This window comes from Chlorocebus sabaeus, chromosome 12, assembly GCF_047675955.1.
Source record: "Chlorocebus sabaeus isolate Y175 chromosome 12, mChlSab1.0.hap1, whole genome shotgun sequence".
In the NCBI taxonomy this organism is placed as follows: Eukaryota; Metazoa; Chordata; class Mammalia; order Primates; family Cercopithecidae; genus Chlorocebus; species Chlorocebus sabaeus.
In genome coordinates this window covers 48,804,738-48,822,955 of record NC_132915.1, presented here as the reverse complement: position 1 = coordinate 48,822,955, position 18,218 = coordinate 48,804,738, and the positions used below count along the sequence as shown (strand labels likewise).

The 18,218-nt window shown below is 39.7% G+C and overlaps 1 protein-coding gene across 3 annotated transcripts in view; it reads left to right on the top strand.

Moving 5' to 3' along the window:
• SLC24A2 (solute carrier family 24 member 2) overlaps nt 1–17,906 on the top strand; it is a 275,663-nt gene extending 257,757 nt beyond the window's left edge. For all 3 annotated transcript variants that reach the window (XM_007969128.3, XM_007969126.3, XM_007969127.3), the window contains 2 exons: nt 4,416–4,582; nt 9,004–17,906. In XM_007969128.3, the coding sequence (XP_007967319.1) occupies nt 4,416–4,582; nt 9,004–9,253 (417 nt within the window). In that variant the 3' untranslated portion in view covers nt 9,254–17,906. The remainder of the gene's footprint in view (nt 1–4,415; nt 4,583–9,003) is intronic.
• Nucleotides 17,907–18,218: the final 312 nt, after the last annotated feature.

Sequence of the window (18,218 nt, the reverse complement as noted above, 5' to 3'; positions counted from 1 at the left end):
GGCTAACACGGTGAAACCCTGTCTCTACTAAAAATACAAAAAATTAGCCGGGCGTAGTGGTGGACGCCTGTAGTCCAGCTACTCAGGAGGCTGAGGCAGGAGAATAGCATGAACCCAGGAGGCGGAGCTTGCAGTGAGACGAGATCCCGCCACTGCACTCCAGCCTGGGCAACAGAGCAAGACTCTGCCTCAAAAAAAAAAAAAAAAAAAAAAAAGAATACATGTTACTAGCAACATCCACAGAAAACGCTGGCTGATACACTGTCTTATTTCTACAAGTTATATTATTCATATCAGTTATTTTACTGACGTTTGACTTCAAATTACTCTTCCTGGATATTTCCAAAAAATCATTGGCTTCCTAAGTTCTCTGTGCCTTGGAGTCATTATTTTCTATACTCATTGAGAGACATTTGCTACCAACACCTGGCAGAAATCACAGCAGAAGGTGGGCTGCTTTTCAGCCTCCAGATGTCCAGGCTGAAAGGACTGTTTGCCATTTATAACATATAATAGTTTTTCTTAATAATCTTTTATTTCTTCATATACTAACAAAGAAAAAATGGTGTTTTCCTAACTTTCTGGGATATGTTGTTTCCCAGATATTTCTTTTTTGCCATTTTATAAAACATCATTATTCAGGGTTCCATCTTTTTCTTTTTAATGATTACCTTAATTCCAGTCTTGTTTTCTTTTTATTCTTTCGAAGAAAAGGAACACAAATTCAATGCCTGAAACAATAATTTTAAAAAGCCAAGGTGAATGAAAGGCATAAATGGAAGGCTTACTTTTCAATGATGGAAGAGAAGTTTCTCTTTTTTCCTATAGAAATACTTCTTTCAAAACACCCAGACAGCTGAACAAAATAGATTCTGTTTCAAGAAGTCTAGCTCTAATTCTGTTGTTTGTACTTCTGAACTATAAAATCCATAGCAGTTATACCATTTAGTGTTCAACTCTTTTGTTATCAACATTTTTATCATAAATGCTATTTGATAATTTGGCTACTGTTTGGCAAAACATAAATGTCCTTCACCTGCAACGCTTTAACGCGATTTGCCCTTGGCTTTTTTTGGATTTTTTTGTGGGTTTTTTTTGCCTTTTTGTTTTTGTTATTCTTGTTGCTTATTTTTGCACTTCAATGAATTTAATGGGTGATGAAAATCTGTGGTTAAAGTCAATCCTGCATCTAATATTAGAAGTTAATTTTAAGAGTCAAATAAGACCTTTTGTCTCATTTAGCCAATTAGCATTCTTTCAGATCCTCCTTAAACCAAGGCACAGAACTGCATTACGGAATACTGGGAGCAGCATGGGCCTCATGATTGGCTTTTTTTTTTTTTTTTTTTTTTTTTTAAGAAAATGAAAGAATTTCCCCAAGACTGCTGATATTCTTTCTATTAAAAGCTCTAAGCCTCTCTGGTGCTCCCTGATTTTTTAGAGTACTGTCCCGTCCATGTACCCATCATCTTTACTGATTTGACAAAAGTTAACTTGAGTGAAATGTACTCAAAATAAGCTCATGAAGACTAGTTCTCCTTCCACGAAAGGATTTCTAGAGCCACACAGATTCACCAGGGGTTTGATGTCTAATGAAAATTCTCATGAAGTTTTCCATGATGTGAATTGGCCCCAGTAAGCCCATTTCTGTTCCTGCTACCAGACACCTGACAGTCTAATAAATTGGAGAAGGAAAGGAGTAATGTCTGAGTTATAAAATCTAGTTTTTTGGCCAGGTGCAGTGGCTCACACCTGTAATCCTAGCACTTTGGGAGGCCAAGGCATGCGGATTACCTGAGGTCAGGAGTTCAAGACCAGCCTGGCCAACATGGTGAAACTCCATCTCTACTAAAAATGCAAAAATTAGCCAGGCGTGGTGGTAGACACCTGTAATCCCAGCTACTTGGGAGGCTGAGGCAGGAGAATCACTTGAACCCGGGAGGCAGAGGTTTCAGTGAGCTGAGATCACACCACTGAACTCCAGCCTGGATGACAGAGAGAGACTCCGTCTCAACAAAAGAAAAAAATAAAAGTATAGGTTTTTTTTTTTTTTTTGAACATTTACTTTATGCCTGACACTGTGCTATATGCTTTATTTGCATCATCACATATAGTCATCAACAATTCTGAGTGAATATTTTCTTCATTTTACAGATGGGAAAAACCAAGACTCAGGGAAGTTGTCTACCTTGCACTAGGAGTGGCAGGCTAGGATTTGCACCCAGCACTGTCATCTCCCAAGCCAGTGCTCTTAACCACACCACCATCTTTCTCTTCTTCAATTCCTGTGTTTTCCTGTATATAGTAGCGTTCAAACTCCAAATATGAATTATTTTGTTTATATTTTGGGGACAAGGTCTTGCTACGTTGCCCAGTCTGGTCTCGAATGTCCAGGCTCAAGTGATCCTCATGCCTCAACCCCCAAGTAGCTGCAACTACAGTGCATGCCATTGCACCCAGCAAATAATTTTTGAAACAGTCACTACTTTAGAATTCCCTCCAAGAATTTAATCATTAAGAATGTTCTAAATAGATTGGAACTTGCCAACAATGACAGTTGTTTAGTCAGCATCTTCTCAGTCTTTGACAATGCTTCACTCCAAATCTAACAAACAATTGACAACTTTTGAGAATATTTTGCTCAAATAGGGCACTCCTGTGCAAAACTCTTATTGAACTTTTTCTAGGAGAATCAGCAGAAAAACATGCTGGTGAAATCACCTATGTATGCGGATTGATTTGCTTACTCAGCAAATTGGTACTAAGAGTCTGCCATGTACCAGGCTCTGTATGTTCTGTCAATTAGGGACATCACAGTGACCAAGGTGAGGATCCTGCATATATGGAACTTACTAATGGGGAGCAGTGATTCTGTGTCCCATGAGGACAGGGTAAGCTAGTTAAGCTTATCAGGCTCTGGAGTAGGCGTGATCATCAACATAAAAATATGCTTTTAAGCTAGTAGGAACCACTCTATTTCTTATAAAAATAAGAATTTTTTAAAAAGGATTAAGAAATGAGTGTATTCTATTTCCTAAAAGACTTTATCCTTATGTGCTATTTTGGCCCTTTAAATTTTTTCAAAAAATGCTGGACATCATCAGATAACCTATTGGAAACCAGATGGAAAGCATTATCTTGAAGGTTTTCAGAGCCATAGTTCACCAACTCCAGCAAAACATGTATAGGTTTTAAAAGTCCCAAGAGGCCAGGCACAGTGGCTCACACCTGTAATCCCAACTCTTTGGGAGGCCAAAGCAGGAGGATTTCGAGGCCAGGAGTTCAAGACCAGCCTGGGCAACATAGTAAGACCCATCTCTAAAAAAACTTAGCCAGGTGTGGCAGTGCTCACATGTGGTCCCAGCTACTCTGGAGGCTAAGGTTGGAAGATCGCTTGAACCCAGGAGGTTGAAGCTGCAGTGAGCTATGGCTGTGCCAGTTCACTGCAGCCTGGGCAACAGAGCAAGAACCCATCTCTAAAAATAAAAATAGAAAGTTTTTCTAGAAAGTCCCAAGGAGACAAATTGCTCAAGAGAATGGAGGAGCTTCCACCTGAGGCTAGACCAACCTTTCAAAATAGAACTCATCAGTCTTAAAAGGCAAAGACAAAGACCAAAAAAAAAAAAAAAAGTTAATAACCACCCTCCCCTTGCTTTTCAATAATAATGTACTATTTACAAAGAGTCTTTCACAAATTATCATTTAGTCCTCACAAGTACCTGCTAAAGTAGGTATTATTATCCCGAGTTGATAGATGGGAAAGTGAGGATCAAAGACATTGTACAATTGGTACAGTAAGCAAAATGTCAAGAAATTAACACATACCAGAGCCAGATCTTGGATCCAGGTCCTCTGATTTTCTGGCTTTTGCTTCTCCACAGCTGCTTTGCTATGTGTTGCCAAAACCCAAAACACCCAGCATCGAGTTTCCAGTGGAAATGATAGAATCTTGAAGTGTTTAAGAAGGGGTTATAGACACTAGGAGATGTTAAAGGAAAATTGAGACCTTGGGTGTCAGTCCTTGGTTTTGGTAGTAAGTTGAAGGGCAAATCTGCCACAGGACTTTGTGCCACTGCCCCTAGATTCCATGGCCCATTGACTTTTCTACCTCTAATCCTGGAGCTTCCCTGACTCAGTCTTAGAAAGCACCATATAAACGCTGCACTCTAGCCCTCTAGAGCTCTTTATCGAGATTATCTGTTCCTCATGTGAACATTCCTGATGCCTTGGGTCTGAATATCCTAAAAATGTAAACTCTATTAGCAATGATTGTGGCTTATTCATCTTTATCATCTCAGCACTTTGCATAGCACAGTATAGAAATGCATTAAAAGGAGGTTGCATTGAAATTTTTGTGGTTTTTATGATTTTGTAACTTCAAACACTGAGATGTGTATTCCTGTCCTGACATTTAGGTTGGAGAGACAATCGGCATCAGTGAAGAGATTATGGGCCTGACCATCTTGGCTGCTGGGACCTCCATCCCTGATCTTATCACCAGTGTCATAGTGGCCCGGAAGGGGTTAGGGGATATGGCTGTGTCCAGCTCTGTTGGAAGCAACATTTTTGACATCACTGTAGGGTGAGTAGAGATAGTTCTACAAAGGTGCACACCAGCTCCACCAGTGTCTTTGTCTACTTAGAAGCTGCAAAGACATGACCAGGATCTCTGAGCCTACGACTAACCAATACCAATACAGAGTAAAGACTGAGAATACCATTTCATTTCCCCAACTCTATTTCTCATTTCAGAGAACTTAATGAAAAATAAGTCATCCCTAGACAAGCAGAAACACATACCTACATACAGAATGGATATTTTAGGAAATATTTTGGGAGAATTTCACTTATATAACAACATTCAAGTGGAACTGAGATATCATGTGATAGCTTCATGATAAGAATGTTCACATTCTAATTTTAATTCAAGTCCCCACCAGCCTAAGGTGAGATTTGGATTTTAAGGTAGATTGGGACCAACATAGGCCCACCATACATATCTTGTATCCTTCCTTGGAAAACACTGACAATCTTGGCATTACCATTTCTTTATCTGCACTGGTGAAGATATTCTAGGTTTTCTGAAAGCCAGAAGGTGAGATCTGTTCTTACAATGAAACAAACGTGAGCTCTCAATATGAATAATCACTAAAGTGAATCGGATTGGGGTTTGGGGTGCTGTGATCTCTACCATTTTATTTAACTTGTCAAAAGTAAAAGTAGTCTGACAAACTTGAACATCAGTACCCTGAGAAAATAAGATATAAGACATTATCCTTACGTTCCCTGGAGTACTGGGCTCCTAACACTTGAGTTTGGAACCTTACTGAAAGCACCTACTTTCTCATTGAATATCTTAAATATTGTTCTGTCTTGCACCTTTTCATTACCATATTGTTTTTCCTACAGTGTCTACCATGTGCACTGTGTGTACATTTTTCTCCATTTAAGCCACACAATAATCCTATGAAGTATGTATTATCACCCCTATTATTCAGATAAAAATACTGAAAGGCCCAGAGTTCACACAACCATTAAATGCAGTAGCTAGGATTTGAACAAAGAGTCTGTGCTATCAATTGTAGCACTCTCTCTGCATAAAACTCTGCTGTGAGTGTCCACTGTCTCAATCACACATGAGCCCCCACCGAAGAGCTCTCCATGCTTGTCTGACTGGAAAACTCTGACTTATCCTTTCAGTGACAACTTAAATCCTGATTTCTGATTCCCCTGGGCCTGACTTAGAGGCTCTTGTCCCTATAAACTCTCTGTACGTCTTACTCTTGTCCTGGTATATCTGCCTACTAGACTGTGCATCCCCAAGAGCAGTAACTCGTCAGAGCTTACTGCATTGCTATCACTGGTAGTTGTTTGACACATGTTTGTGGAATGGATGGATGGATGGATGGGTGAATGAATGAATGCCTAAACAGTGTTTCTCAATTCTGTGGTCCAAATATTCATAGTAGTGTTCTTGATCAATCTCTTGTTAAAAAAAATAATAATAGTAATGTTCTATAGTATATTATAAAGAATTACAAAATGCTTTTTGTTCATTATTCTTAAATTATATAAACACACACACAAATGGAAGTTTAAAGAAAAGTCACTCCTAAGTCTATCACTCAGAAACAACACTTCTTTTTTGTATGTTTTCTTCCATGTATTTCACAAAGTTTTCTTAGTAAAATATTCAGTTTTATCTGCTTGGAAGGCTTTTATTTTTCCATTTTGAAGCAATATATGCCTGGCATAGAAAAGCATCTATGAATAAATTAGTAAATCATAACCATTTTTCTAAGACCCTTCAAAGCTCATAACTAACACTTTGTGGCTTCAAATTTTCCCTCTTGTTTTTCAGTGGCTTTTTCCTTTTCATTTATGGGATTTTTTAAATTTTTCTGCTATGGGAGTTTTGATGAACATCTTTATGAAGAAAAACCTCTTTCAATTGTTAAGATAAATTCCTTTAAGCAGTATTAATGAACTAAATATTTTGAACATCTTAATGGCTATTGATGTATTTTGTATATTTCTTTTCCAAAAAGTTCTTTCCCAAGAATTTACACCAGCTTACAACATTTTTGACCATATATTGAGTGATGTCATTAGCAATATATTGAGTGTAAGTTTCTTCATAGCTTTGCCAGAATTTTCTTTATGCTTCTGAAATTAACATATACTCACAGATATAGAAAATAAAAATAAAGGTCCAGGGCGCAGTGGCTCACACCTGTAATCCCAGCACTTTGGGAGGCCGAGGCGGGCGGATCACAAGGTCAAGAGACTGAGATCATCCTGGCCAACATGGTGAAACCCCATCTCCGCTGAAAATACAAAATTTACCTAGGCATAGTAGCGTGCGCCTGCAGTCCCAACTACTCGGGAAGCTGAGGCAGGAGAATCGCTTGAACCCAGGAGGCGGAGGTTGCAGTGAGCTGAGATCGCGCCACTGCACTCCAGCCTGGGTGACAGAGCAAGACTCCGTCTCGGAAGAAAAAAAAGAAAGAAAGAAAAGAAAAAAGAAAAGAAAAATAAAGCTTAAAGATCAGTAACTCACCACCCTTTTGAAATTCTTGTGTATTTCACATGATTGAAATTACATTGCTATTTGTGTGTATGTATGCATCTTTCATTTTTAGCTTACAATTGTATTATGGCTGTTTTCCTGTAGCATTCTAAGCTTGTGATTTTTAAACAGCTATATAACATTACATTTACTTATTTGCTATTTAACTAGTTCCCTGTTATTAGAGGTTATTAGAGATACTCAGTTTTTTATTATTCAAAATAACACTGAAATGATCATTTTCTGAGTAAAATTTAATCTGCATTTTCAGTTATTTTTATACTTAATTCCTGACAATAGAATTGGTAGACCAAAAGGCATGAAAAGTGTCATTTTCCCCCGAAAGGTTTTCGCAAGCCACTTGTAGTGCTATTAAACTCAACTTCACTGGAAGCATGTGTGTGTGTGTGTGTGTGTGTGTGTGTGTGTGTGTGTGTGTGTGTAATAAGAATAAAATTGGTTTTGGTCTTTTCTTCACGAGATGGAAGAAGAGTTTCCCAGACCAAGTCCCTGTCAACAGCTCTCAGTTTGGCATCACCGCCACTCTCAGGCCTTCCCCTTCCCTTTTCTGACTTTTCACTGCTGACCCCAGGATGCCAAGGCTGCCCCCTCCCACTAAGAACTGAAATTACCCCTTGTTCCCGGGCTGGGAACCCCTCCCCGACAAGTTCACAGAAGGAAGCCCCTCCTGGCCAGGCTCTAGTGGACAAAGTGCCTATACTGATCCCCACAAGGCAGTAACATCGATCACTTCAGCTTGGCCCAGGTTAATATATGCACCCAGTTTAGGGGCTGCATGTGCCAGGCCTAGAATTTCAAAGATCCACAATGCATGGGCTCTGCCTTCCAATTCCCTCTTCTCCAGCATAGGAGGCAGATCTATAAACTCACCGCCCCTTTCACCCTCATTATTTCTGTCTTCCTTTGGAGACCGTAATGTTTCAAAAGAGTACCTCTTCTTCCACACCCTGAGACTAGGCCAAAACTGAACCTCCCCTTAGCTTTTGTCATTCAGAAAGCTCAGCCAGCCAAGCAGGTATCTCCTTAGCCACGATGCTGTCTTTAGGCTGATGGGTAGAGCCAGACGCCTATCACCAGCCACTTGGAAATGCCCATGTCCCCTGAGCTCTGCACTTCCAGCATCTTCCTTTCTCAGGGTCCTAGTCAACACTTGTGGTGTAGTGGAAACTAGCTCTCCTGAGGGCTTTCAGAATCACCACTCTGAATAGGAAACACACGAGATCCTCAGATTTTAAAAGCTGAATGACAAGGGAGAAAACAGGTATAAAAATATATAATAAAGTTTTAAAAAAAAAAAACACATCACAAATGTAAGATACTGCCTTCCTGAAATCTTTCAAAAGGACCAATTTTTCATCAAGCAACTGTCAACATCTTTCCCAGAATAAATTTCAGACTATGATATTGTATCATGGCCCCTACCACCGTCATTTAATTTCACTTACCTTTAGATTGTTATTTAAGTCATTGCTATTCTTTGTCTCCATTTTTTAATTTTTTCCTCATTTTCACCACTCATTTCTCTAGCTTTTTTTCACCTGCCTGCTCCCTTCATCCTGTGCAAATCCTGCAATTCACCTTTTTAGGACTGAAAGCAACATTTTAATCTCAACTAGGAAGGAAACAAAATAATTTCCAATCAAATTCACAAATGCAGAAATCACCTACAGCAGTCATGTCTTTGATGTTGTCTAACTGTTCTCCCTGCTCTGAATTCAGTCAGAACACAAAGGTTTTTAAAGTCTTATTTCCTTATGTGGTTTCCTGGGCCAACCGTACCCGAGTCATAGTGAACCTAACAAGACATACAGATTAGAGTTCCTGAGAAAGTAGTAGGTTGTTTGCCTTCTTCAACGTGTCTGACTACTCCCATGTCTTCCCACTCCCCTCTGTCCTGCTTCCCTCCTGCACAGGCTCCCACTGCCCTGGCTCCTGTACACCGTCATTCACAGATTCCAGCCAGTGGCTGTCAGCAGCAATGGCCTCTTCTGTGCCATCGTCCTTCTCTTCATCATGCTGCTCTTCGTCATCCTCTCCATTGCCCTCTGCAAGTGGCGAATGAACAAAATCCTGGGCTTCATCATGTTTGGCCTCTACTTTGTGTTCCTGGTGGTGAGCGTTCTCCTGGAAGACAGAATTCTTACATGCCCCGTCTCCATCTAGTAGGAAAAGCCATATCTTGCACCAGCAGCGTGAATGATCCCTCCCGACTCTGGGCTCTGGGCTCCTTGACCTCTTGAGAAGAGGCAGCTGGCACACAGCCCTGGGTACCAAGTGTCCCTCCTTGATGGATTTGAGGAGAGATGGATTCACACTGGACCCATTCACTTCACAGGCTGCTTCCACCTTGCCTACTCAAATGACTTCATGTAAGAGACAAAGAGAACCGTCAATATGGGGCTTCTCCCTATTCACCACTGACAGGTACTCCTCGCTGGTCGGAGGTACATTCGATGCAAACAACGACAGAGGCTATATATATACACCTATAAATATACATATTATAAATATACGCACATGAACACACGAATCCTGCCTGTTCCTGTACTATACCTCTCCTTCCATACCTATAGATTAGTACATACCTGTAAATAAATAGAAAGAAAAATTTTATATATATATATAATCATATATATATATAAGTACAAATGCATCTTTTTCAGGGATAGCTCTAGTATATTTATAGTACTTATTTGAAGAGGGGCATCAACCTGCAGTCTGGACTTTACCTCTTAAGTGCAAGAGGAGAACTAATGGAACCAGTAGACAAAGGTAGCATTGCTGTGACCTTCAGCCTGCCTTGGACTTACTGGGATCCTGCCTAGTAAGGTAGATGGTTCAGGGAAATAGTTTGCAGGGAGGAGGGCTTAGTGGAGGTCTGTAGGGCCCTGAATTGAGCCTTCCAAAACATTCCCACAAGCCAAACAGGGAGACCATCTGCCCACCTCCAACTAGGTACCCTGACCAAGAAAGTCAGGGTACTTAGGACAGACAGAGGTTAAAAACCTAGGCTGGGTGGACATTGGTTTGGGGAAGCAGGGAGGTAACCAGGGTTGGGCTTTTTGTTTTGTTTTGTTCTTATATTGTCCCAGCATGCAAGTAGAAAATATGACTACAAACCAAATTAGTGCTTTTTCTAGGACAGCAAGACTATATAAACTCAACCTGTATTTTTCCAGCGCATGTCCCATCATCATCAAAAGAAGGGGGGTAAGTTTAGCTGTGATTGTCATTTAGATATATTTTGATGCTAAGGGCTGCCAAGAGAGCCTAGATGTGTGGTAAGAAACCATCCAGTAAAGGTGCTTAGTGGGCCTTGCCACCTAATGGGATGAAAGGGCATAGTTGTTTAAAACGTTTTCCAATGTAGTCATAAAGGGCTTTAGTGTCTGAAGAAATCATTATTCCCAATAGCACTAAATTAACTCTGATCAGCAGTGCTTGGGTTGAGACAGTTTAGAGATGCTTGGAAAGGCATTTACACACTCAGTGCACCCCAGGAAGGTTTCTGAGTGCTAGGTCGAGTTGTACCAGGACCAGACTTTGGTTAAAGTTCTTGTAACATCTATGTCTCTTCTTCCATCAGGACCTTATCTGGGATTCTGTCTAGGTTTTAGAGTACACTGTATTTGACAGCTTCCTTACAGTGGTTTCAAGCTATTCCTCTAACAATTTGATTTCTTGATTTTGCTCAACATTACATGGAATATTTTAATTTCATGCATTCAATGCCCCCAAGTTCTGTTTGACACCTTGTGTGACTTCTCAGCTCTATGTCAGTAGAAAATAAAGCCAGCAAGGGGGAATAAATAGGCCAACTAAATCAGTGGAAAACTATATAGAGCGCTTTTCATTTCTCCAAGTCATGCTTTCTTTAAAATCAGTTGAAAAATTGAATCAAGGATGGTTCATTATTCTGTACCCATCCTATGTCTTAAGTCGGTACATACGGCATATGGGAAATTTCACCGTATGTGTTCCTATCTCCAATCTATTCTCTCATTGACGCCTGCTATGATTTTGTTGTGACCACATACCTCTTAACATAGGAAGATAGGATGCAGAACTCACAGCGGAATAAGAGGAAAGGTAACCTGACAGCCCCAGATCAAGCTCAGTATTCCTTCCAGAAAACCCCAGCTCACCCCACAGAGCATGGAAATAACAGGAAATGCCCATCATTGCTCTTCACCCAGAAGCAAAAAGCACTTCAAACTCTTCAAACCCGAGGCCCCCTGGGAAAACAAGAAATCAAGATGGCTGCCAGTCGGAGGCTGGCTTTCACGTCTCTCCAACTCGGCAGAGCAGGGCCTTCAGATGTGTGACAGTGCCTGCCAAGCTATTGAAACACCACCCAATAGAGGCACTCAGTGGAACCTGCCACCTAATGGGAATGAATCGCATTCATCAAGGTCAGGACTTCGTACTGGGGCAAGAATTTGTGCTGCTTCCTTTGAGTGAAAGAATGAGGAAGTGAATTTTAACGTTTAAAAACTCCAGTTGTTTTCCCTGTATATTTCCTGAAGGGCAGCGAAGTTGGTTATTGCGTGAATTTTATATTATTGACCGGTGTGTTGTTTGAAACAAGGTTTAAATAGGTGACTGACTCAACTGCAAACAGATTATGTAAAACAAAAGTCGAAGGAGACCTGGTGCCGCCCTCTTCTTATTCCTGATCCTCCCCCTGCTTCCTCACTCCCTCCCATTTATTCCCAGCTCACAGTGAAGAATGATCCAAGCAGCTATGGTGCCCTTTGCTTGTCTCAGAGCACCACTTCACAGGAAGTGTTGTGGTCTTTCATGTGAAGTTGCATTTGAGAAGACAAAATTTCCAAGCCCCGTTCCCACATCAGTCACGTGCACTGAGCCTGACTTACAATAGCACTGCTCCCTCACTGGATGGGACACAAGTGATTCCACAGCCTGCCCTTGCTTTCCCTTCATTTCTGTATAAGTGGTTATGTGTTGAGCCAGGGTAAATTCAGAGAGATGTGTACAGAGTTCAACAATGGGTCTTTAAACCATTCAAATCATTGACATAATTATAAGAAAGAACTTTCCACATCATGGTTTCTAAAACAGGACATCTCTAACTCCTTTCCTGCATGCCTGTGTATATACATATATAAATATATATATATCTTTATACCAGATCTATATGTACACATATAATATGACTTACATCATCACCCTCTGACCCCATCACATTCAGGATTCTAAAGCAGGGAGCATCAAGTTTGCCAAAGTCAAGGAAGAGGAAAGTCATGCACACAAACCAAAGGGAACATTTCTTCCTGGTTTCATAAGGTTGTTTGTTCCATGCACGTATACCTACAAATATTCACGTTATGTACCCATATTTTCCCACCCTAAGAATATCGATTTATAGCCTTAAGGAACTCAGTCAGCCATATCCCTAATGCTGATATAGAGGCAAAGAATACACAACAGAAAATACAGAGCAAAAATTTAGACTGCAGATACTCTCTTTGCTTCTCTGGAGCAGGGTATAAAAGATATCAACAATTCAAGAGCCAACATTGTATTAATCCATCTACAGTAAACGAGTTGCACGCAAATGATTTCATTTACTCACAGCAAACCAAGCAGGTCTTGCTTGCTGTCACCGCCTGCCCTCCCCCATACTTCCAAGGCAGCAGAGCAGCTTGGCTCAAACTGACAATTCCCAAATAGAAACTCCTAAATTGCATCTGAGAATGCCCGTGCCATCTCCAGCTGCCCTCTGCACCTGACCAGATCCTGATGAACTGAAGCTGAAGATTAGATGGTGTTTATGCAGCTTCCCAGGACCTAAACTGAGTCAGTGACAGAGCAATGATATATGCAGGGACTAAGGGATAGGGTTGTTTATACTCTCGGCAGATGCAGAATGTCCTAAAGCCTTGCCCAGAAGATTATAAAAAGAGGTGGAGACTGTTTTATATTCAGGGAAAATGCTTTGTAAGGCTTCTAACAGGTGTCACCTGACAAGGGCCATTATAATTTATTTTATAGGGAAGACATGAATCAGGTGGTTTGGAGCCCTTTCAGCAAAACACAGCTGCCTCACTGATTAGACATTTGACAATGTTAATGTACATCCATTCCTGGGCAGGGAGAGAGTTGGCAAACTCCCCACCACTGCACATAGCTTTTAAAGGCCTCTGGAACAGTGTGAGAAGAGCTGAGCTACAAAGGGAGCCCACCTCCAAACCACCTTAACAAAAAGTTGACCAAAGAAATGATACCTGGTAGAGTGGCTGGCCAGAGAGAGTTGAAGAAGATGGAAGTTGTGTTAAATGCTCTGCAGAAATTACTGCATTGGACTATCTAACATGGGTCTGATGGCAAGCATTTCAGAACATGTCCGTGTGCTTTCCTCCCCACATCTGCCAAACACACACCCACGTTCCCACACACACACAAGATTATGTGGATGCTATGCTTCCTTGCACCTGGACAGATTTTTTTTCCAGTAAGTAAGTGGCCCTATTATAGGTGGCAGCTCTGTTCCAGAAGAAAGTGAAGCTGTTCTCAGGGTGATTTCTGGAAAAAACAACTCTCTCCTGAAAGCATGCATAGAAGTCAGTGCTCACTCTTGCTAAGCCACATCTTCCTTAGCCATTCAGCTTAGTATTTTTAAAAGATACCTCCTCAACCCCTATACCTCTTTCAACAATATTGTCTTTAATTACTAAATAAGGCCTTGTCATTAAGAGTGGGTTAGGGAAAAAAATAGAATAAGGAAAGGGAAGAAAGGAGATATTAATCTCCTAGGATTCTAAGAAACCAAGTATCACATTGAAATATATCCCTATGTAGTTTCAAATGGTTACAAATATCAGGCTATGTTTAGCCAATTACAAGAGCCCATATACGGTTTTAGATTTTTTTAAAAAATAAAAAATAAACCGTCTCAGGAAGACCTTGGGAAAGAAAAGTAACCCTGCCCTATTCCACCATCTATTTACAGTTAGCTCCCTGACTCTGCCTCTGCTTCTGTTTCATTTTTAATCTCGCAGCTTCATATTTTTTAAATATATAGCAAACAAGAAAAGCAATAAGGGAACTACTACACAGCCAGCTCAACTCTATTACTTCTTATTACACCATGGCAATATTCCTTTTTCACCGGGGGCTTTGGACCTGCACAGGTTGTGGCAGGTAATCACCAGGAGCTTGTAGGCATCTGTAGAAATCACAGGCACACTCATGTTTGCTCTAGAAGGACTCTGTTTTCCACACTGACTCCCCCCAGCTAATGTACACACTGGCATTTTGCATGCCTTCCTCACACGTGGGACACCAGCCTTGCTCAGAACCACCCAAACTCCATGGAAGTCCTTAATGTAGTTAGGGACAGATTTCTTAAGAAAGACTAAGAAACAGCTACAAAGGACAAGCAAATCCACAAGTCAGGCAGCATTTGAGAGGCAAAAATGACCTTGCAATTATGACGGGATAGGCAACTCTTTTCAAATTAGTGTACAAATAGTGAGGGACTGTGTAGGGCACCATATTATCTAAGCCAAAGCACTTCTACTAGTTCATTGACAGGCTGGAAAACCTAATAAAATTTTTAAAACCAGACAAATATCTAAGTCTGAAAGAATGCCATGGAGCTTGCATAGGCTCCCACCAAAGATGTAATTCCATTAAGAGGGTTTGTCTAGTCTATCACGCTAATCCTAAGGATAATCCTCTTACAGGGGAGATCCCAGCATAGATGCTGGTGTGACCCAGCTCAATGTTTAACAACCATCAGCATCAGAAAAAGCCTCCTTCCAAGTTAACCCAAACCCCTCCCCTTAATGAACCTGGTTTTTTGTTGGCAGAAAGTAACTGCATCTGGGCACTCTTCAGTCTTTGTCCCATAGTTAGAAGTCACCACTATGTGACTTTACCTATTTTCATTAAAATTATCTTTAGATTTTTGAGTCTTTAACCCTCTTAATTTTTATAGCTTCTCTCTACTAAGCCTTTTTAAATTCTTTATATTGTTCTTAAATGATTAGTCATAGTTCTTATGACTAATCATAATCATTGTCTGAACAGTGTTGAACTATACTGGGTGCAGCATGACCATGAAAGCCCTGGTGAAGTCAAGGTCACAAACTGTTTCTAAGGTCATTAGGTCATAATCTCAGACTCACAAAGAACTCACAATAGGGAAGACACCACTTTAGATTACTCCAAAGCTCTGGGCCTGCACTTCCACTCACTAATTTATCAAGAGGAATCAATGTTTTTATTTTTAAAATGAAACTGGGGTAAATGGTTGGATCTCCACTTATTAACCAGTACTACAGTGTGTTTACATCCTTCTGTGTGGTAGGTTGGATAGAACTTGTAAAGCTGCTGATTGATCTCATGGACTAGGGTTCACCAAAAGGATGGGAATTTGTTTCTACATTCTTACATATTGGGTTGCATATTCCTTCATAATGGATCCGTAAGTAACTAAGGCCTTGGAGACTAACAGGCCTCCAAAATACTCAGCTAACCAAAAGAAAATACTAATTTTTTAAATCATGTCATAAAAAATAGAAAAGTAAAAAAAGTCTGAAACCCTGAATAAAATTATTTTAAGGATGAAATTACATGCATGAATTAAGGGTAGGTAACTTCTTGCCATTTAATTAAACAAATCCCCAATTCTTCTCATCAGAATAAAACTGAAGGACAATGGATGCCTTTTGGGTTTTTTAATTTTTTAATATTGCACTTTATAGTACTTCATAAGAGACGATTGTCTTAATTAAAGCCATAAAATACCAATAATACATATATTCAGGGCATCTGAATATAGTCAATCAATAAGCAGTCCATGAGTCATTCCTGTTTTGTATTGTTTATTGTAAATTGGAGTTTATCTGTTCTATTTTTATTAACTACAATTATTGTTCTAGGCAATCCTAATCTACTTACAAATTTTAGATGTGTGCTTTAATAAAACTGTTTGAAAATCAAAGAAATTATTCATTTCACAAAAGCATTCTTCATTTTCAAAATAGCTTATTACAGTTTATTTAGCAAGTTCTAATACTACATGGAAATTATTTTAAAATTGTAGATATTTTTCAGGAATCCGTTTTGTTATGTAAAGCAAAGTTCACCCATATGGAGAATGAAATAGATAATTAGCAAACATATACCTGGGAAATGTAGGATGTGTTTGAGCTTTTATATAAATATAGGATGGGTGTAAGAAGTTCCCTTATAAAAATGGCAAATAGAGACATACAATTTTTCAATAATTCCTTATGCCTAAATTATTAACCTTCCTTCAGAGGACACATAGGACAGCAGACTTCATAATGCTTTGGTGGTTATTTTCCTCCTTTCTGCTAAAATACACAAGTTCTAACCTAGTATGGTACAGTTTACACACGCATACATAAAAATGTCCCCACAACTAAAAACTTTAATGTTTTACTTCATCACAAATTTTTATATAATTTTTTTTTTTTTAACAGACAGGGTCTCACTGTGTCACCCAGGCTAGAGTGCAGTGGTGCAATCATAGCTCAGTGTCGCCTCAAACACCTGAACTCAAGCGATCCTCCCACCTCAGCCTCCTGAGTAGCTGGGACCTCAGGCACATGCCACCATGCCTGGCTAATTGTTGTTGTTGTTAAGAGATAGGGTCTCACTATGTTACAAAGGCTGGTCTCAAACTCCTGGGCTCAAGAGATCCTCCTGCTTTTGCTTCCCAAAGTGCTGGGATTAAAGGAATGAGCCACAATACCCAGCCCTTTTATATAATTTGAGTAAAAGTAAAATAATTACTAAAAAGCACTTAATAGTCTAGAAATATCCACCAGAACTGGATACCTAAATTATCTATATAGAGTAAACATGGGTACTAAATTGGACAACCCCATCAACTTTATGTTAAATGGCCAAATTGCCCTAAGCAAAGGGTATCTGAACCAAGGGCCAGTGATAGTCCTCTGTTAGAGGCAGTTTTGTGGTCTGAAGAGTTTCTCTAAAGGGCTGAGACTATTCAGAAGAGGGATCCTCTGTTACCAAAATCGTGCTATTGAACCCTGAACACAAAGTACACATATATGCCCTGCATCTAGCCTTGATATTTCTTCTGCTCAAGTCAAAAGACTCCGGAAACAACAGCTTCCACCTTCAAGCAATCCAGACTCAAAAAGCCATCAAAACTAAGAATAGCAAAAGCTACCTTCTTGATTCAGTGAAGTTGCTGCTAGCACTAAAAGAAAGAGAAATTACACTTTTGTTCTTCAGATATGGTTAAAACAAAGAAAATGTTGTCAACGTTGACACCAACATAGACATTTGCTCTATAACATATAAACTGTCTTTTAGACAGGTTATGTTAAAAATATCAGAATGCCATTTTTGTAAAGGATCTTTTTTAGGATAGACGTGGTCTCATGCTTCCTTTGTTCACCTCCATTTTAAAGGAGCATTGTAATCCCTATCCTCACCCCTACAAAAATCCAGTGGATGCACTTCCAAATTACTTCTGTCATTTTATATGTGTTATGTTTATTATGAGCAATTTTCACTGGATGATGAGATACATGGCGATACTATGTCAGTTTATTCTCTGTGAATGTGTTTGTACATAGACAGGAAGCTATTTATTTGTACATAGGCTGTTTGGAGTATGTACTTCTGTCTCACATGGACTTCATTCTGATAAAGGGTGTTTCTTGTTGTTTCACTGTCCACACCTTTGTGCTTCTACTACTGATAATCAATTCATAGAATATCACTTTATATAACTAAGTCTCCTCAGTGTGAAAAATAATAGAAATAAAATTATTGACTCAAAGAAGTATTGTTCTGTTTGGAGTAATTCTTACCTGTGACTAATCAGGACCCTCCGGGTCACAACAAATACATACATGGTCATGGAAGTTTTATTTCAGGGATTCGAGGGGACAACAGGGAAAGCAAGAGTTACTGTTAATTATATAGATGCTCCTCAATTTATGATGAGGTATGTCCTGATGAGCCTATCATAAGTTAAAATATTGTTAAGTCAAAAATGCATTTAACACACTTAACTTGCTGAACATCACAGTTTAGCCTCGTCTACATGAAAGTTGCTCAGAACACCTACATTAAGCCTACAGTTGAACAAAATCAT